Source organism: Pristiophorus japonicus, chromosome 4 (genome assembly GCF_044704955.1).
Source record: "Pristiophorus japonicus isolate sPriJap1 chromosome 4, sPriJap1.hap1, whole genome shotgun sequence".
Lineage (NCBI taxonomy): Eukaryota > Metazoa > Chordata > Chondrichthyes > Pristiophoridae > Pristiophorus > Pristiophorus japonicus.
The window spans coordinates 243234511-243250296 of record NC_091980.1 but is presented as its reverse complement, the minus strand read 5'-3'; the positions used below and the strand labels follow the sequence as shown (position 1 = coordinate 243250296).

Here is a 15786-nt window from a genome sequence, read left to right as displayed (position 1 = left end):
TGCCTTCTTCACCACCTGCTGTACCTGCATGCCAATGACTGATGTACCATGATACCCAGGTCTCGTTGCACCTTCCCTTTTCCTAATCTGTCACCATTCAGATAATATTCTGCCTTCCTGTTTTTACCACCAAAGTGGATAACCTCACACTTATCTACATTATACTGCATCTGCCATGCATTTGCCCACTCACCTAACCTGTCCAAGTCACCCTGCAGCCTCACAGCTCACACTGCCACCCAGCTTAGTGTCATCTGCAAACTTGGAGATATTACATTCAATTCCTTCATCTAGATCATTAATGTATATTGTTAATAGCTGGGGTCCCAGTACTGAACCTTGCAGTACCCCACTAGTCACTGCCTGCCATTCTGAAAGGGACCCGTTTATTCCTACTCTTTGCTTTCTGTCTGCCAACCAGTTCCCTATCCACATCAATACATTACCCCCAATACCATGCGCTTTAATTTTGCACACTAATCTTTTGTGTGGGACCTTGTCAAAAGCCTTTTGAAAGTCCAAATACATCACATCCACTGGTTCGCCCTTGTCCACTGTACTAGTTACATCCTCAAAAAGTTCTAGAAGATTTGTCAAGCATGATTTCCCTTTCATAAATCCATGCTGACTTGGACCGATCCTGTCACTGCTTTCCAAATGCGCTGCTATTACATCTTTAATAATTGATTCCAACATTTTCCCCACTACCGACATCAGGCTAACCGGTCTATAATTCCCTGTTTTCTCTCTCCCTCCTTTTTTAAAAAGTGGCGTTACATTAGCTATCCTCCAATCCATAGGAACTGATCCAGAGTCTATAGAATGTTGGAAAATGACTGCCAATGCATCCACTATTTCTAGGGCCACTTCCTTAAGTACTCTGGGATGCAGACTATCAGGCCCTGGGGATTTATTAGCCTTCAATCCCATCAATTTCCCTAACACAATTTCCCGCCTAATAAGGATTTCCTTCAGTTCCTCTTTCTCACTAGACCCTCGGTCCCCTAGTATTTCCGGAAGGTTATTTGTGTCTTCCTTAGTGAAGACAGAACCAAAGTATTTGTTTAATTGGTCTGCCATTCTTTGTTCCCCATTATAAATTCACCTGATTCTGACTGCAAGGGACCTATATTTGTCTTCGCTAATCTTTTTCTCTTCACTTATCTACAGAAGCTTTTGCAGTCAGTTTTTATGTTCCCTGCAAGCTTACTTTCATACTCTATTTTCCCCTTCCTAATTAAACCCTTAGTCCTCCTCTGCTGAATTCTAAATTTCTCCCAGTCCTCAGGTTTGCTGCTTTTTCTGACCAATTTATATGCCTCTTCCTTGGATTTAACACTATCCTTAATTTCCCTTATTAGCCACGGTTGAGCCACCTTCCCCATTTTATTTTTACTCTAGACAAGGATGTACAATTGTTGAAGTTCATCCATGTGATTTTTAATTGTTTGCCATTGCCTATCCACCGTCAATCCTTTTAAGTATCACCAGTCTATCCTAGCCAATTCATGTCTCATACCATCGAAGTTACCTTTCTTTAAGTTCAGGACCCTAGTCTCTGAATTAACTGTGTCACTCTCTATCTTAATGAAGAATGCAGTGAAGGCAAGGCAGTACATTGCTTATGTCAGGATTTCACAATGTGAGTACTGATTAATAATTGATGGATTAAAATGACAATAGATATAGCGGCTGATTGATCAATAATGAGTGAGAATGTGTAGTACAAGAATTTCAGGGGCATACCACTAAAAACGAGCTCATCATCTCTTTTGACTCTTAAATCTCTCCTGCCTTCCACTCTATCACAGACCTTCCCTTTTGTTCTTTCCCTCCCCCTTTGAATGTGTTCTTTTTGAACATTCTACCAGATCTGACGAAGGATAATCGACCTGAAATGTAACTTTGTTTTTCTCTCCACAGATGCTGCCTGACTCGCTGAGATTTCCAGCATTCTCTGTTTTTATTTCATATTCCAGCATCCGCAGTATTTTGCTTTTGTGTTGTGTCGCGCTGAAAGCATATTCAGGGGAAAAACTGCAGACGCTTGGACAAATGGAGTGTATAATACAATACCAGGGGCAACAAGCAAGATTACCTATTATTATAGTAAAATATGTCAATCGGCCGACACTTATGGGCAAAGTTTAGCTAACAGTGCTTTGTTTGGATTGGTACAGTGTCTGTAATACAGAAATGGTTAAGTCTCGGCTAGATACTTTGCTGGAAAAATATGCTAACATGTTTGAGGACTCATACAAGGGCATCAAAGGATACAATGCACATACTCGGATTAGGTTGGATGTCAAACCTATTTTTTGTAGACCAAGGCCGGTACCATATGCATTAAAATCGCAGGTTGAATGAGAGCTTGATAAGTTGGAGAGCAACTGAGTTTTAGTGAAGACTGATGGAAGTGACTGGGCCACCCCGTTAGTTGTAGTTCCGAAGGCAGACAAAATGGTATGGCTCTGTGGGGATTATAAAATCACCCTAAATTGAGCAGTTGATGATGAACAGTACCCTTTACCTACATCACAGGACCTGTATGCGGAACTGGAGGAAGCCAAAGTCTTCACAAAACTAGATCTCTTCCACGCCTATGCTCAATTCAACGTTGACGAGAGTAATCAACAGTATCTGACAGTCAACACACACAAAGTCAACACATTCATACACTAAGTTGCCCTATGGTATCAAATCCTCACCAAAGTTATTTCAAGCTACCATGGATGAGGTCTTACAGGAAATAAATCACTATTTGTGCAATCAAGATGATGTGTTGATAGCCACCAGCACAGAGAACATCTGGAAATCTTAGAAGTATTCTGACAGTTCAATTACCATAATCTGAAGCTGAAGAGGAGCATTTATACAGCATAAATGGTTTATGTAGAATTGTGGGTTGATGAAAATGGTCTCCAACCAGTTAAGGAGAAAGTGCAAGCCATCATGATGGCTCTGTAACCGTAAAACATTGCTGAATTACAATCCTTTTTAGGCATGGTCCAATATTATGCTCGTTTTCTTCCTGGACTACCAACGGTACTCGCACCACTCCATTATTTGTTAAACAAACGGATGCGTTGGATATGGACAAAAAGCAACAGAATGCATATGACACATGCAAGCGATGCTTGAGCAGTAGTGCTCTTCTCATCCATTATAATCTGACTTGTGAACTAAGACTAGTGTGTGATGCCCTGGGTATGGTGTGAGAGCAGTGATCAGCCATGTTATGAATTATGGGCAGGAAAAAACGGTTGCTTTTGCATCGCGTACGCTCAACAAAAGTAAACAAAATTATGCCCAGATTGAGAGAGAGACTTTGGCGTATTAAAAAGTTTCACCAGTTTCTTTTGGGATGCCAATTCACACTAGCAACCGATCACAAACCATAACTATCCTAGGCTCAAAGGCGGCAATTCCATCTATGGTAGCTCCCAGGATGCAAAGATAGGCTATTTTATTGTCTCAGTATGATTACATAATCGAGTATCGCATGTCGAAGCAGAATGCAGTGGCAGATTCCCTTTTAAGGTTGCCTCATGAAGATTCTGAAATTGGCCGCGAACAGTCAATCTGCACTCTAGATGTCGTTGATGAAGACTTTTGGTCACCGCCTCTGTTATTGTAGAGCACACACAGAAAGATGCCACGTTACAGTGGGCCTATGTGCACACCCTGCGAGGGTGGTCTGAAGATCTGACGCATTTAGATGAGGGGATAAAGCCCTTTTATCATTGTCGGCACAAATTATCATGTGAGCAGGGATGTCTAAAATGGGGCCCGAGATTGGTCATTCCAAGTGCAGTACGGGGCCAAAGTCTTGATGGAACTTCATGGTGAGTATACTGGCATCGTAGGCATAAAAGCGATGGCCCGAAGTTTTGTTTATTGGCCTGGGTTGGATCAAGACTTAGAAGTATTAGTAAGTGTACTATCTGTCAAGACTGCAGGACCATGCCAGCTAAAATGCCGCTGCAAACATAGACTTGGCCAACGAGACCATTCCAAAGAATACATATTGATTTTTGCGAGAGGGGCAGTGATAATTTTCTGGTTCTAATCGATAGCCATTCGAAATGGCTGGAGGTATGATATATGGGGTCATCTATGACTACAGAGCGTACACTGGATGAATTACGAGACATTTTTGCATGCCATGGCCTGCCTGAAGAAATGGTGTCAGATATTGGGCTGCAATTTCGGTCCATACAATTTGCGAATTTTGTCAGACACAATGGTATCAAACAAACATTGGTAGCACCATATCATCCTGCATCGAATGGTGAAGCTGAAAGGTCGGTCAGGATTGTCAAGGATGCTGTGTGGAAACATGTTCTACAGACTGGATCATCGGTGAGCATGAAGCACAGGTTAGCGAATTTTCTTTTCAAATACAGAACTACGACTCATTCTACAACAGGGTACACATCTGCTGAATTATTGATGAAGCGTAGACTGAGGACGCGTCTCAGTTTACTGCAACCGAACTTGTCTGATAAGGTAGAGAAGGCACAATTGGTACAAAAACGTCATTATCATTCCAGTGCTTTCAGAAGGGTGATCAGGGTCAGTGTTCTCAGTCCGTCGAAAAGGGCAAGTCCACGCAAATGGGACATTGGTATAATTATTCGGGTATGTGGCACCAAGCTGTACTTGGTCAAAATTGGTGACTACATCAGGAAGTTCATGTGGATCAAATGTTGCTAGCGAGTGATGCACCTTCGGTACCACGAGTGGATAATTATTAGCCTGACTTGAACGAGGATCAGTATGAGTTGGCAGGTCCAAGTACTTCAACAAACACAACAGTCACAGGTGGAGTTGGGGGTCCAGTTGAGAAGATCAACGAGGAAACGCAAACCAACTAGACAGGATATTGATAACTGGAAATATCAAGAACTTAGGAAGAAAGCGAACACTAGGACGTATGTAGGGGTTCCAAGGAAACTCAAGAAGACACAGAAATATAGAGGTCAAGAATCCAGGGCTACATACCCTGAAAACAGAAATTCCCCAAGATGGTCTCGAGAGTCAAATAAGAATATAGAAAACAGGCATAGCCAGCTAACTGCAAAGAAATGGAGGTCAGAGCAAGAGGAAGCTAAAAGCTTACAAGAAGATATTCAGTCTTAGCAGTTCAATTTGTAAAGTTGTAATCATGATAAGTAATCTTTTGAAATACTGTATAAACACATTGCTTCTTAAAAAAAAGGGAAGCAGTGTAATGTCTACACTTGTAGAGCTGTTAGCGGTGTCTACCAGTACACACGGCCTTCCGCATGAGGTGGGCACCAGAGGGACTGGAATGCATCATCACCCCCGGCAACCAAATTTTAATTTGATCTAAGTTCCCTTTAAAGTTTTATTTTGAAATTTGTGGTTTTAGTGCCCCTTTTATAAGGGGGCCTCAAGGCTTTATCTGTTTATTTTAAAATCTTTGTAGAACTGTTGAGTTGGGAGTGGCTTAGCCAGTCACGTGATGTTCACAAGATACCATAAAACCATAGCCAATTGGGTTCAAGGGATGAACTGGTAATGTGTAGTGGGATTGTTAAACCTTAACTAATAAACCAACTAATTCTTAATAGCAATGTGTTTCTATGAATTCGTAAGCAAAGAACCCATGAAGCAAATACTTTACAGCCTGTATTACTTTCAACAGGTGTGGGCAGATCATGCATCACGATCCTCATGCCTGTTTTCGTGCCTTATCCAATTGAGCCCCCAAAATCTTTAAGTTTAAAACAATCTTTTGCAACCTCACCTGCTGAGGACTGTACTTCTCAACTTTCCAACTTTACTTTATTGCTGTATTGGGGCCTGATCAGAAATATGCTTTTGCCCAAGCCAAATTCCACTTCTCCACTGGCTTCTGGGTTTTATTGTGAGCTCCACCATAGCCACTGCTTTCTATTGAGATTGTATTCTCTGCTGGACTACTTACATTCCAGCACCTGGTCTGCTTCAGTTCTTTGCTCCTTCCTGGGACTGAATGATCTCTGCTTTGTTACTGCCCCCTTGCTTCCTGTGGCTGCTGACTCTGCTCCATTTGTTTTCCAGAATTCCTCCATCATCCTTTGCTAGTCTGGACTAGCTCCTCAAGCTCCTGCTGATGCTCCCAATCTTGTATTCTCATCATGTCTCAAAAGCGGCTCCTTAGACCAGCCCCCACATCTGCACTGATCATATGATTTTACCTTTCCCCCTCCCCAACTTCCAGAACTCCACTGTTCTTGCTCCTTTGGTTTAAATCTCATTGCTCCTTTGCTGGTATATAGGATCTGCTGGTGCACACTGCTAACATCGGAGGCCACCATGCACCTCTACTGGACACCTGCATCAACCTCCCCTGACTCATGGTCGACTTTCCACTCCTTCTTGGCCCTCTGAACAATCTCCAGCAGTGTGCTCACTGATACCCTGCCCCTTGAAGTTCATCCAGGAGGCATAGCACTCCACAACTGTTTCCAAACCTAGACATTGGTTCATGGGCACTCCAAGCTGATTCCACTTTGTCTACGTTGCAACTTCATCCCACCACAGAACTTCAGACTTTTAACTTTGGACTCTCTTATATCATTTCCTTCCTGTCACCTGTTTACCACCAGGACTTGTCCCTCCTAATTTCTGCTATGCCTATTCATGTGCACATTTTGGTTAACGCTCCAGACCAGAGCCCGTTACTTCTAGTTCTCTTTCTTTTTTCTCTTGGTCCCTCTCGGGGCCTTCTTACCTGTCTCTTCCCCATCCTGTTAGCCAGTCATGTTCCCTTTAATTTTTCCTCTTTTGGATACTTTGCCACCACTAAATACTATCCCAACTCACAATACCCCTCTGCCTTCCTACTTTCCTGCCACCATCCCAGGCTTAAATCCATCTTGAATAAGATCACAGCTGCCCTTTACACCTCTCTTGGCAATATGAAGGGCCCATACAAGCACTCATTGCTGTTGACTTATGATTAGCAACCCTAAAGCCCCAACCTCCTCTCTCTCTCCGACCTTCCTGCAAAGCATGTCTACTTGGGAACTAACCTTGTCAACCTTCTTCCAGTCCTAATCCCCCCCCACATCATCACTGTCAGCTTGGATGCTGCCAGCAGATCAACAATCACCGCCAGCTGCACACTGTCCTCACGAACAAAGCCATTGTTATCCACAACCTTCTTGTGGATAACTGCATTTAAATCCTGGCTTTGACTGTTATTTAGCTCATGGGTGATACCTTGTCCCTTACTGAAGTCTTCCCACCTGGCTATAACACCTGGCCCACCCAAACCACTTCAGTGGCAATTGGCCTTTATCACCAAGTCACACCTTGATCTCTTCACCTACTACTCTGGTACTTTCCCTCCATGAGCACCTCACCTTGTTCCACCTTCTAAAATCCTCACTGTCTACCACCCATCCCCATCCTCAGCTTCTCCGTGAGATAACCCCCCCCCTCCTGTCCTTCCTCAGCCATTGAACTGAGCAATTCCTCATCATTGGAGATTTCAACTTTCATCTCTTTGTCCGCTGTCCTCTGAATTTACTGCCCTCCTTTATCCTCTCCCTGAATATAAACTCTCCCATCCACAGCCAATCCCTTGATCATGCCATCACCCATGGCCGCTACTTCCATGGTCTTGATCAGAGACAAAGACATCTTTGATCTCATCTTTGTATTCTTCACCATCTACTTCCCCTTACCCCCTTCCATCCCCATTTCCTTCTGCATCCGTCCCTCAAATTCATTGGGGTGCTGGTGGAGATTAATGGAAAATGCAGGCTTTGAGGTCTACTGCCATCACACTGGACTGCTACTGGGAGGATAATCTTGGCCTTAGATTGGATAGAGTAGACAAAAAAGTCCCATTCATTGTCAGAATATCTGCAATCCACAAAGTTGAATCATCAGCTTATAAATAACTATTATTATCAGCTGGTGATCAATAAACTATAACCATTGTACCAATTTTAAATAAGCAGTTACTCAAGCATACCACTTATGATGTTGAATTTTATGCATTAAATTAATAAATCAGAATTAAAATCAACATGGATCAATAGTCATTTAAATATAGCAAAGGATACTGCAGATTTACATTTTGTGTACTCTCACTACTCCACTGTTTGCCCACCTTTTGCTTTCATTATTAAATAACATTATAAATGTTCACTACAAACGATATTTGTTAACTATTACTGTAAACACACCCTTTCTTGTCCAGTTCCGCCACATCTTGAACCCTCATGCCAAAAATGAACAAATTATTTTCACCAGCTTCCTCTGCCATTTCCACATTTGCTCCATCCATAGTGCCAATAGTCAGGGCACCATTCAGCATGAACTTCATATTCCCTGTGCCAGAAGCCTCTGTGCCAGCTGTGGAGATTTGCTGTGACAGATCTGTCGCCGGAATGACTGCAAATAGACCAATTGGAATTGATTTATCACTGATAGTCAAAAGAACCTGAACTTATGAGAACTGAAGGAAACAATGGCCCACAGATTCGATGGCAGCACCTGTTTTTTGGGCTCGATGAGGTGGAAGACAGGAGGGATTTCTAGGTTTACTAAGCAGTGACATCCAGGAGTGCCAGCCTTGCTACCTGGAGGGAGATGATCCAGGTACTTGTTGCCAACTCTCTCACATCAAGGACTGTACAGTAATGTTGGAAGAAGTCCAATGGCTTGACCAAGGCAGTCAATATAAAGTTTGGCACTCCTGGATGGCTTTTGTGAATAGAAATCCCATATCCTTTAATATATATTAATATACTAACATACCATAGTGTATGTCTGCTTGCAGTCCTCCATTTTTATATACAAAGATATTCTATCATGAAAGATCATACTTTGAAGATACACAACACACACTATTGGAGTTAATTAAGCTGCCGCCAAATGAAAAGATGGGGAAACCACATAAAGGAATGATCTCCATTCCCGTTTTATCATTTTTTGATGTTGGCATTGAGTGACATCCGTCATTTAATTATGTATTTGTATAAATGAGGTTTTAATAAATACCTTTGTGCAAAAGCCAGGCTACATGTGCAAAGTAATCATATTGGTTGACTGGAAGGATATATTTGCAATGTTTGATCAGAACTATTGTGCAAAGCATAGACACATTACCTATAGACTTATAAATCTTATATATTGTGGATCTAAGGGAGTAATGCTTCAAAAATTTCCATAGGGCAAATAATCTTGATTTGCTTGAATGTGCCATTGATTAAAAAAACAACCAATCAAAAACCATTACATGTATTAAAAAAAGTCACAAAATGTTGTAGACATTTGCATTCACGCAGAGACAATGGAAATCTAATCAAAGATTAACTATCATGAATGCAACTAAATCACTCATGCAGTTTTTCTGACATCTTTGAGTGGCCATATTGGCCTTGAAATTGCGGCCACACCCGGTCCATACGGAATGCGTACGGACCCGGAAGGCATCGCAAAAGCCGGTTTTCGGCGCCCAATGCGCTTGCGCTGAAAACCGGCTTTTCCGATCTGTCAAGATTTAGCTTGACAGATCTTCCGCATCTTCGGGAGAAGGACATTCGCATGGGCGAAATTGCGCTATTTGCCCATCTCTAGCCCAACGAATGTCCTTCAAACTCTTGCGCCTGGTAAAAACAGGTGTATAGCCTACTTTTACCAGCATATGAGTTTTAAAACAAACAAAAAACATCTAAAAATAAAATTAAAAACACATTTTTATGTTTAAAAACCCTGTCCATTAAGGTAAGTTTATTTTAAACCCTAATTACAGCACTTAAAAAAAAAAATCTCCAAAATATATATTTTTTCTAACACATTTCATTAGCTTTAATATGTGAGGTGTTTTAAAAATTTTTTTTATAATTGTTTGGCGGTTTGGGGGTGGGGGGGGGTTTCTCATTCATAATAATGAGAACCTCGTACTTACGGAGTTCACATTATTATGAATGAGAATACTGTATCTTCATTGCCAGTCCAGTGCCACGTGATTCCAGCTTTTCTCTCCGCATCTCCAATGCGCAGGAAGAGAAGGCTTCTGACCGGGATCGCTGCAGGGCTCAAGAGCAAAAAGGGGGTGCGGATCTTTTTTCTTATTTTCAGATGAGTGCCCGAGGGAAGCCCAGAACTGGGATTTCAGGCCCTTGCTAATCAGAGTAAGTGATTCCTTACTCAATTGACTACACAGGAGCGATTTCCTGCTTTGCCACTCCAGTGCACACTGGGAAAACATATTGGGAAACTTCATATCACCAGCTTGTGGTTTGTCTTTAATTAAAACTAAAGGACAGGAAATCATGAACTGGGGGTATGCAAGTTGAAAATCAAACAATAACATTTGTAAAATAAATATATTAAAACCTCAATAATTCACAAAAAACTTTAAATTTATCCATAAAATTGTAAAAAGAAAAAACATAAAGAGGAGAATCAGATAGCATAGAAGAAAGGAAGGAGATGGAATGAGAGAGGAGAGGAAAAAAAAGCAAAATGATTTTTGAAAGCGATCGTACTCAGGTGATGGTGAGGCAGTATCAACTCCCCACAAGTCCACCCCACTCTGCCTTTATTATTATGCTCAATTTATCATTCATTAAAAAATTATCAGTGATCTATTCCAGAGGAAATGAAGTGTAAAAAATGCTACCATACTCCTGAAAAGGTTAACAAATGATAGAACGGAAATCTCTTTGTGCCTATTAGCAATACCTTTTTCAGCCAGCGAGACTCTGTAGTTTTCCAGAAAAATGATCTTCAAATTGTTACCAATTATAGGGTCATTGTTCACTACTTGTGCCACAGATGTGATGAGTTTAATAATCAACTTAGCCATATAATAGCCAGGAGCAGCCTGGGAAAGAAGGAAGTTTTTAAACTTACAAAAGAAACATTGGTAAAATTTGAATCATTACAAAGTCCAATGCATTTTCATCAGAAATAATAATAATTATGTTAATCAATGTAAAAAGTTTAGGAAAAATCTTTACATCAAGTCTACAATAGCAAATATTCCACAAAAAGAACAGATTTATACAGTTACAATTTATATTTAAAATTCAGTTTGATATCTCCATGACACATAACTAGTTTATGTATGGTGCAGTTCCAATGGGCCCAAATTTCGGCTCGAGTTGCTCCTATTTTTTTGGAGCAACTAGTTTAGTATGGAGTATCTTAGGGCCCAAGTTTGCCCCCATGTTTAGAATGGCGCAACTCCATGAGCTGCGCCGACTTTTTAGAACAAAAACTGCGCCTAAAACTTACCTCGGTATTCTCTCCGCTGCTGGAACATTGCAGGCCCTTGGCGCAGCACAGCACAAGCTGTGGGGGGCGGAGCTAGGTCCCAGCGCTGAAAACAGTGCCGGGACCTCTGCACATGCGCGCTAGCCTTGGCCGAATGAGCTCACTGGGGCGGCGAAGATCGAACTCGGGCCTCCCTCCTCTTTATCTTCAGCTCCTGCTCCGGCTTCCCCCCACCCAGCGTTCAGGTCCGCTCCTGCTCCTCCCCCCGCCGACCGTGTTCAGGTCCGCTCCTTCTGCTCCCCGCCCCCCACCCACCCCGTGTCCAGGTCCGCTCTTCCCCCACCGTGTTCAGGTCCGCTCCGGCTACTCCCCACCCCACTTCTCTCCTCTCCTCTCCTCTCCTCTCCTCTCCTGCCCCCTCCCTCCTCTCCTCTCCTGCCCCCTCCCTCCTCTCCCTCCTCTCCCCCCTCTCCCTCCCTCCTCGCTGTCAGAAACACAAAGACACTGACAGAGAGAAAGAGATACTAACAGAGAGAGAGAGAGAGAGAGAGAGAGAGAGAGACACTGGGGTGGGGGCGGGGGAGGCATCCCAGCACGCTGTTGGAGGGCTCCCGGTGCTGCAGTCGGTGAGTAGAAACTTAATTTTTTATTTATTGATTTTTTTTTATTTTTTTAAGATTCATTTATTGGTTGATTTATTGATTTATTTATCATTTATTATTGATGATGGCTCTTTATTTGTAAAAGTGACGTGTTTCATGTTTGTAAACTTCCCTGCCCCCCACCTTATCTCTTGTTCCCTACGCCTGATTTCTAAGTGGAGGCAAGATTTTTCTGAGCATACAAAAATCTACACTTACTCCATTCTAAGTTAGTTTGGAGTAAGTTTTTGCTGCCTAAACTTGCAAAACAGGCGTAAGTGGCTGGACACGTTCCCTTTTGAAAAAAAAATCTGTTCTAAAATAGAACTATTCTAACTCACGAGAACTGGAGCAAACTAAATGCCGAGAATTGCAATTTCTAAGATGCTCTATTCTAAACTAGTTGCTCCAAAAAAATAGGAGCAACTCAGGCTGAAACTTGACCCCTTGGAAATCGGAATTCTCGGCATTTAGTTTGCTCCAGTTCTAGTTAGTTAGAATAGTTTCGTTTTATACAATTCTTTTCAAAAGGGGGTGTTACAAGCCACTTACGCCTGTTTTTCAAGTTTAGGCAGCGAAAAGTTACTCCGAACTAACTTAGAACGGAGTAAATGTTGATTTTTGTACGCTCAGAAAAACCTTGCCTCTACTTTATAAATTAGGCACAGGTAGTGAGAGATGGGGGGGGGGGGGGGAAGTTAGAGGGAAGTTAGGGGATTTTACAAAGCATTAAACACTTCACTTTTACTAATAAAGAGCCACCATCAATAATAAATGATAAATAAATCAATAAATCAATCAATAAATCAAAAAAAATCAAAAAAATCAAAAAATCGATCAATAAATAAAAAATTAAAAGATTCTACTCACCTACTGCAGTCCTCCAACAGCCTGCCAAAGAGCTGGTCGGGCGGGCCCACCACTGAAGAGCTGCTAGTCGGGCGGGCCCCGCCGCCAGAGAGGTGCTCGGGCGGGCCCTGCCACTGAAGAGATGCTGCTCGGCGGGGCCCGCCACCGAAGAGCTGCAGTTCGGGTGGGCCCCGCCGCCGAAGAGGTGCTGGTTGAGCGGGCCCCGCCACCGAGGTGTTCAGGTGGGGCCCGCCACCGAAGAGCTGCTGGTCGGACGGGTCCCGCTGCCGAGGAGGTAAGGGCAGTAGTGACGAGGCAAGACGAGGGACAGTGAGGCAGGCAGGCCACTCGGCCCGGGATAGCGGAGACGTCCCTTCGGCCAGGGATAGGGTCGCCCGGAGACGACGTGCTGAGACAGCCAGGAGCTATTGCGCACGCGCGCAGCTGCCGGCACTTTTTTTGGCGCAGGGCTTTAGCCCCAGCTGTTTGTGTTGCGCTGCGTTGACTGTGAAACAGATCTGCTGGACTCGGAGAATCGCAAGGTAAGTTTCAGGTGCTTTATTTATTCTAAAAAATAGGCGGGCCTCTCGGAGTACACCGTTCTGGGAGGAGATCCGAAACTTGGGCCCATAGTTTGGAATTAAACTAAATCAAACACTGGAATATTGGACTGTCACAAAAATATCTGGAGAAAAAGATACAAATCTGGCCTAGGAGCATTCTGGTCCTCTTCCTAATTACACGCATTACTCCTAGTGGCCACGAAGAAAATGGTGGAGAGAACAATTACTTCAAGCTGGGCTAATAGGTTGTACTGTTAAGAGCTACAGATTTGAGACTGTTAATGGATGCTACAAATTGATGAATCGGTGATACAATTAAATCTTGCTTCGATACAACGAGGGTGATAAGGCATAAGCTCAGGAAGGGAGGCCAAATGAGAAACTTTGCTTTCCTGGGTGTATAAGCCCTTAATAACGTAACATTTACCAGGAGCTGCAATGAATGAACCAAGGAAGAGATTAAGACCTGCAACAAACAAGCAACAAAGACCTCAAACTCCCTGAACATCACTATTCAGTAGGGAAGATTATAGGGTAATGATTTGAGCCCTGAGAATAGGATGCACCTAAGCTTTCTGGAGATAGGTGAAACTAATTGAGGTAGATGGAGGTCTCTTCTGTGATGGACCAACCCATTCCTTGCACTGGGCAAGGGAAGTTGCCTCAATGTGAGACAATGTGAAGGCAGGATTCTTTCTCTTCTTAAAAATCTTGGCACTGAACAATGCCAGCATATCCCCATTACTTCCAGGTCAGGGTGGACTAGGATAGGTACTTTGGCACTGCTAAGGCTGTGACCAGAACATATAACTCAATGACAACTCCTCTCTCTTGCATGGAAGTCACTGGTTCTGGCCAGTGTCAGGCCTACCCATTGTATGGTACAGTCACTACACTGATGCCAAACTTGTAATCATGGACTTTTGAATGCTTGTGATGCTTAGATGGCCTCTGGATCTTCAACACAAAATGGCTTGGGGTCACTTTTGTGCAATGGTCTTAGAGAAACTGGAAATAGAAGCAAGATAGGGCAGCGCTAATTGTACACTAGTTGCAACTGCCAGTGCTGACCGTTGTGGAACAGGTGTTGGATTTTCTTTTCTATTATAGCCAATATCCACTGAACATTCTGGTATGTATGGATTGAAAATTAAAGGCAGATATTTTGACAACAAATATCATAAACATGAGCTACAGTGCTTAAATCTCAAATGTAATCTTTCAAGACCAAAATGTGTGAATGCTTCACAGTAAAAAAAATAAACCAGTGCTATGTGTTCTTTATATAGTGTATAGCAGTGGAAAGGATTACTTATGCAATGTCATAATATCACAGTGGTTCAAAGGGCCTGGATTTTCCTCTGAATTACTGCATGCTTTGGCAAGGATTTGGAGCAGTAAACAGAAGAAATGCATTCTTAAAGGCTTTCACCATAATAAAGCTACACCTGAAAACTGACAGTTCCATTTAAGGCCCGCCACAAACCTATTCTGCTGTTTTTAAATGGTGTCAAGGGGGTGCGGCTAATCCCTCCACCCCATTTACTCCATTTCAGGTCCAAACAATGCAAGTAGGGGTAAAAGTTGCTGCAAGGTATCCCTGAGGCAGATACTACACCAGCAGACCATTTTCTGTACTGCTACTGAAGGCTAATGTTTCTTTACCTGCATATCAATCATTTTAGTACTTTGAGATTGAGTCAGGTCATTTGCTGCTATTTTCACTCAGCTCTGCTCAAAGTACTGTTTTGCACTCTAGATATGAATTTCACAATGGGAATACTTTTATTTTAATATTAAGAGGAGGAAGAAGACTTGGAAGAGACTAGGTTGAAAGCTCTCAGAAACATTAGGAATAGGAGCAAGCCATTTAACCCCTCAAGCCATTCAATCAGATCATGACTGATATGTATCAATTCCATCTACCCACCTTGCTCCGTGTCCTTTAATATCCTTGCCTAACAAAAATCTATCCATCTCAGTTTTTAAATTATCAATTGACCTAGCCTCAACAGCATTTTTTTTTTGGGGGGGGGGCAGAGAGAATTCCAGATTTCCACTACCCTTTGTGTAAAGACTTGCTTCCTGATATCACCCCTGAACGACCTAGCTCTAATTTTAAGGTTACACCCCCTTGTTCTGGACAGCCCTACCAGAGTAAATTGTTCCTCTCTACCAAATGATTTTCTTTCATCATCTTAAACACCACAATTAGATCACCCCTTAATCTTCTATGCTCAAGGGAATACAATCCTAGTCTATGCAACCTTTCCTCATAATTTAACCCTTTAGCACTAGTATCATTCTGGTGAATCTGCACTGCACCCACTCCAAAGCCAATATATCCTTCCTGAGATGCTGTCCCCAGAATTTATGAGACTGGCACCATCATGGGTACCTCTTCACTACACTTAAACCCTCACTCATCAGAGTGTACAGACTAAAATGTTTTACTTAAGCATCCTCACGACACGAGGAGGTACACA

General features: G+C 42.6%; 1 protein-coding gene across 7 annotated transcripts in view; it reads right to left on the bottom strand.

Moving 5' to 3' along the window:
• Window positions 1-15786, bottom strand: part of pygl (phosphorylase, glycogen, liver) — a 260396-nt gene that overhangs the window by 46502 nt on the left and 198108 nt on the right. For 5 of the 7 annotated variants that reach the window (XM_070879224.1, XM_070879226.1, XM_070879225.1 and 2 more), the window contains 2 exons: window positions 10714-10855; window positions 8208-8415 (listed from right to left, as the gene is read on the bottom strand). In XM_070879224.1, the coding sequence (XP_070735325.1) occupies window positions 8208-8415; window positions 10714-10855 (350 nt within the window). Of the gene's footprint in view, window positions 1-5953; window positions 7882-8207; window positions 8416-10713; window positions 10856-15786 lie in introns of those variants that run through there. The other 2 variants (XR_011593114.1, XM_070879228.1) reach the window with 2 other exon arrangements.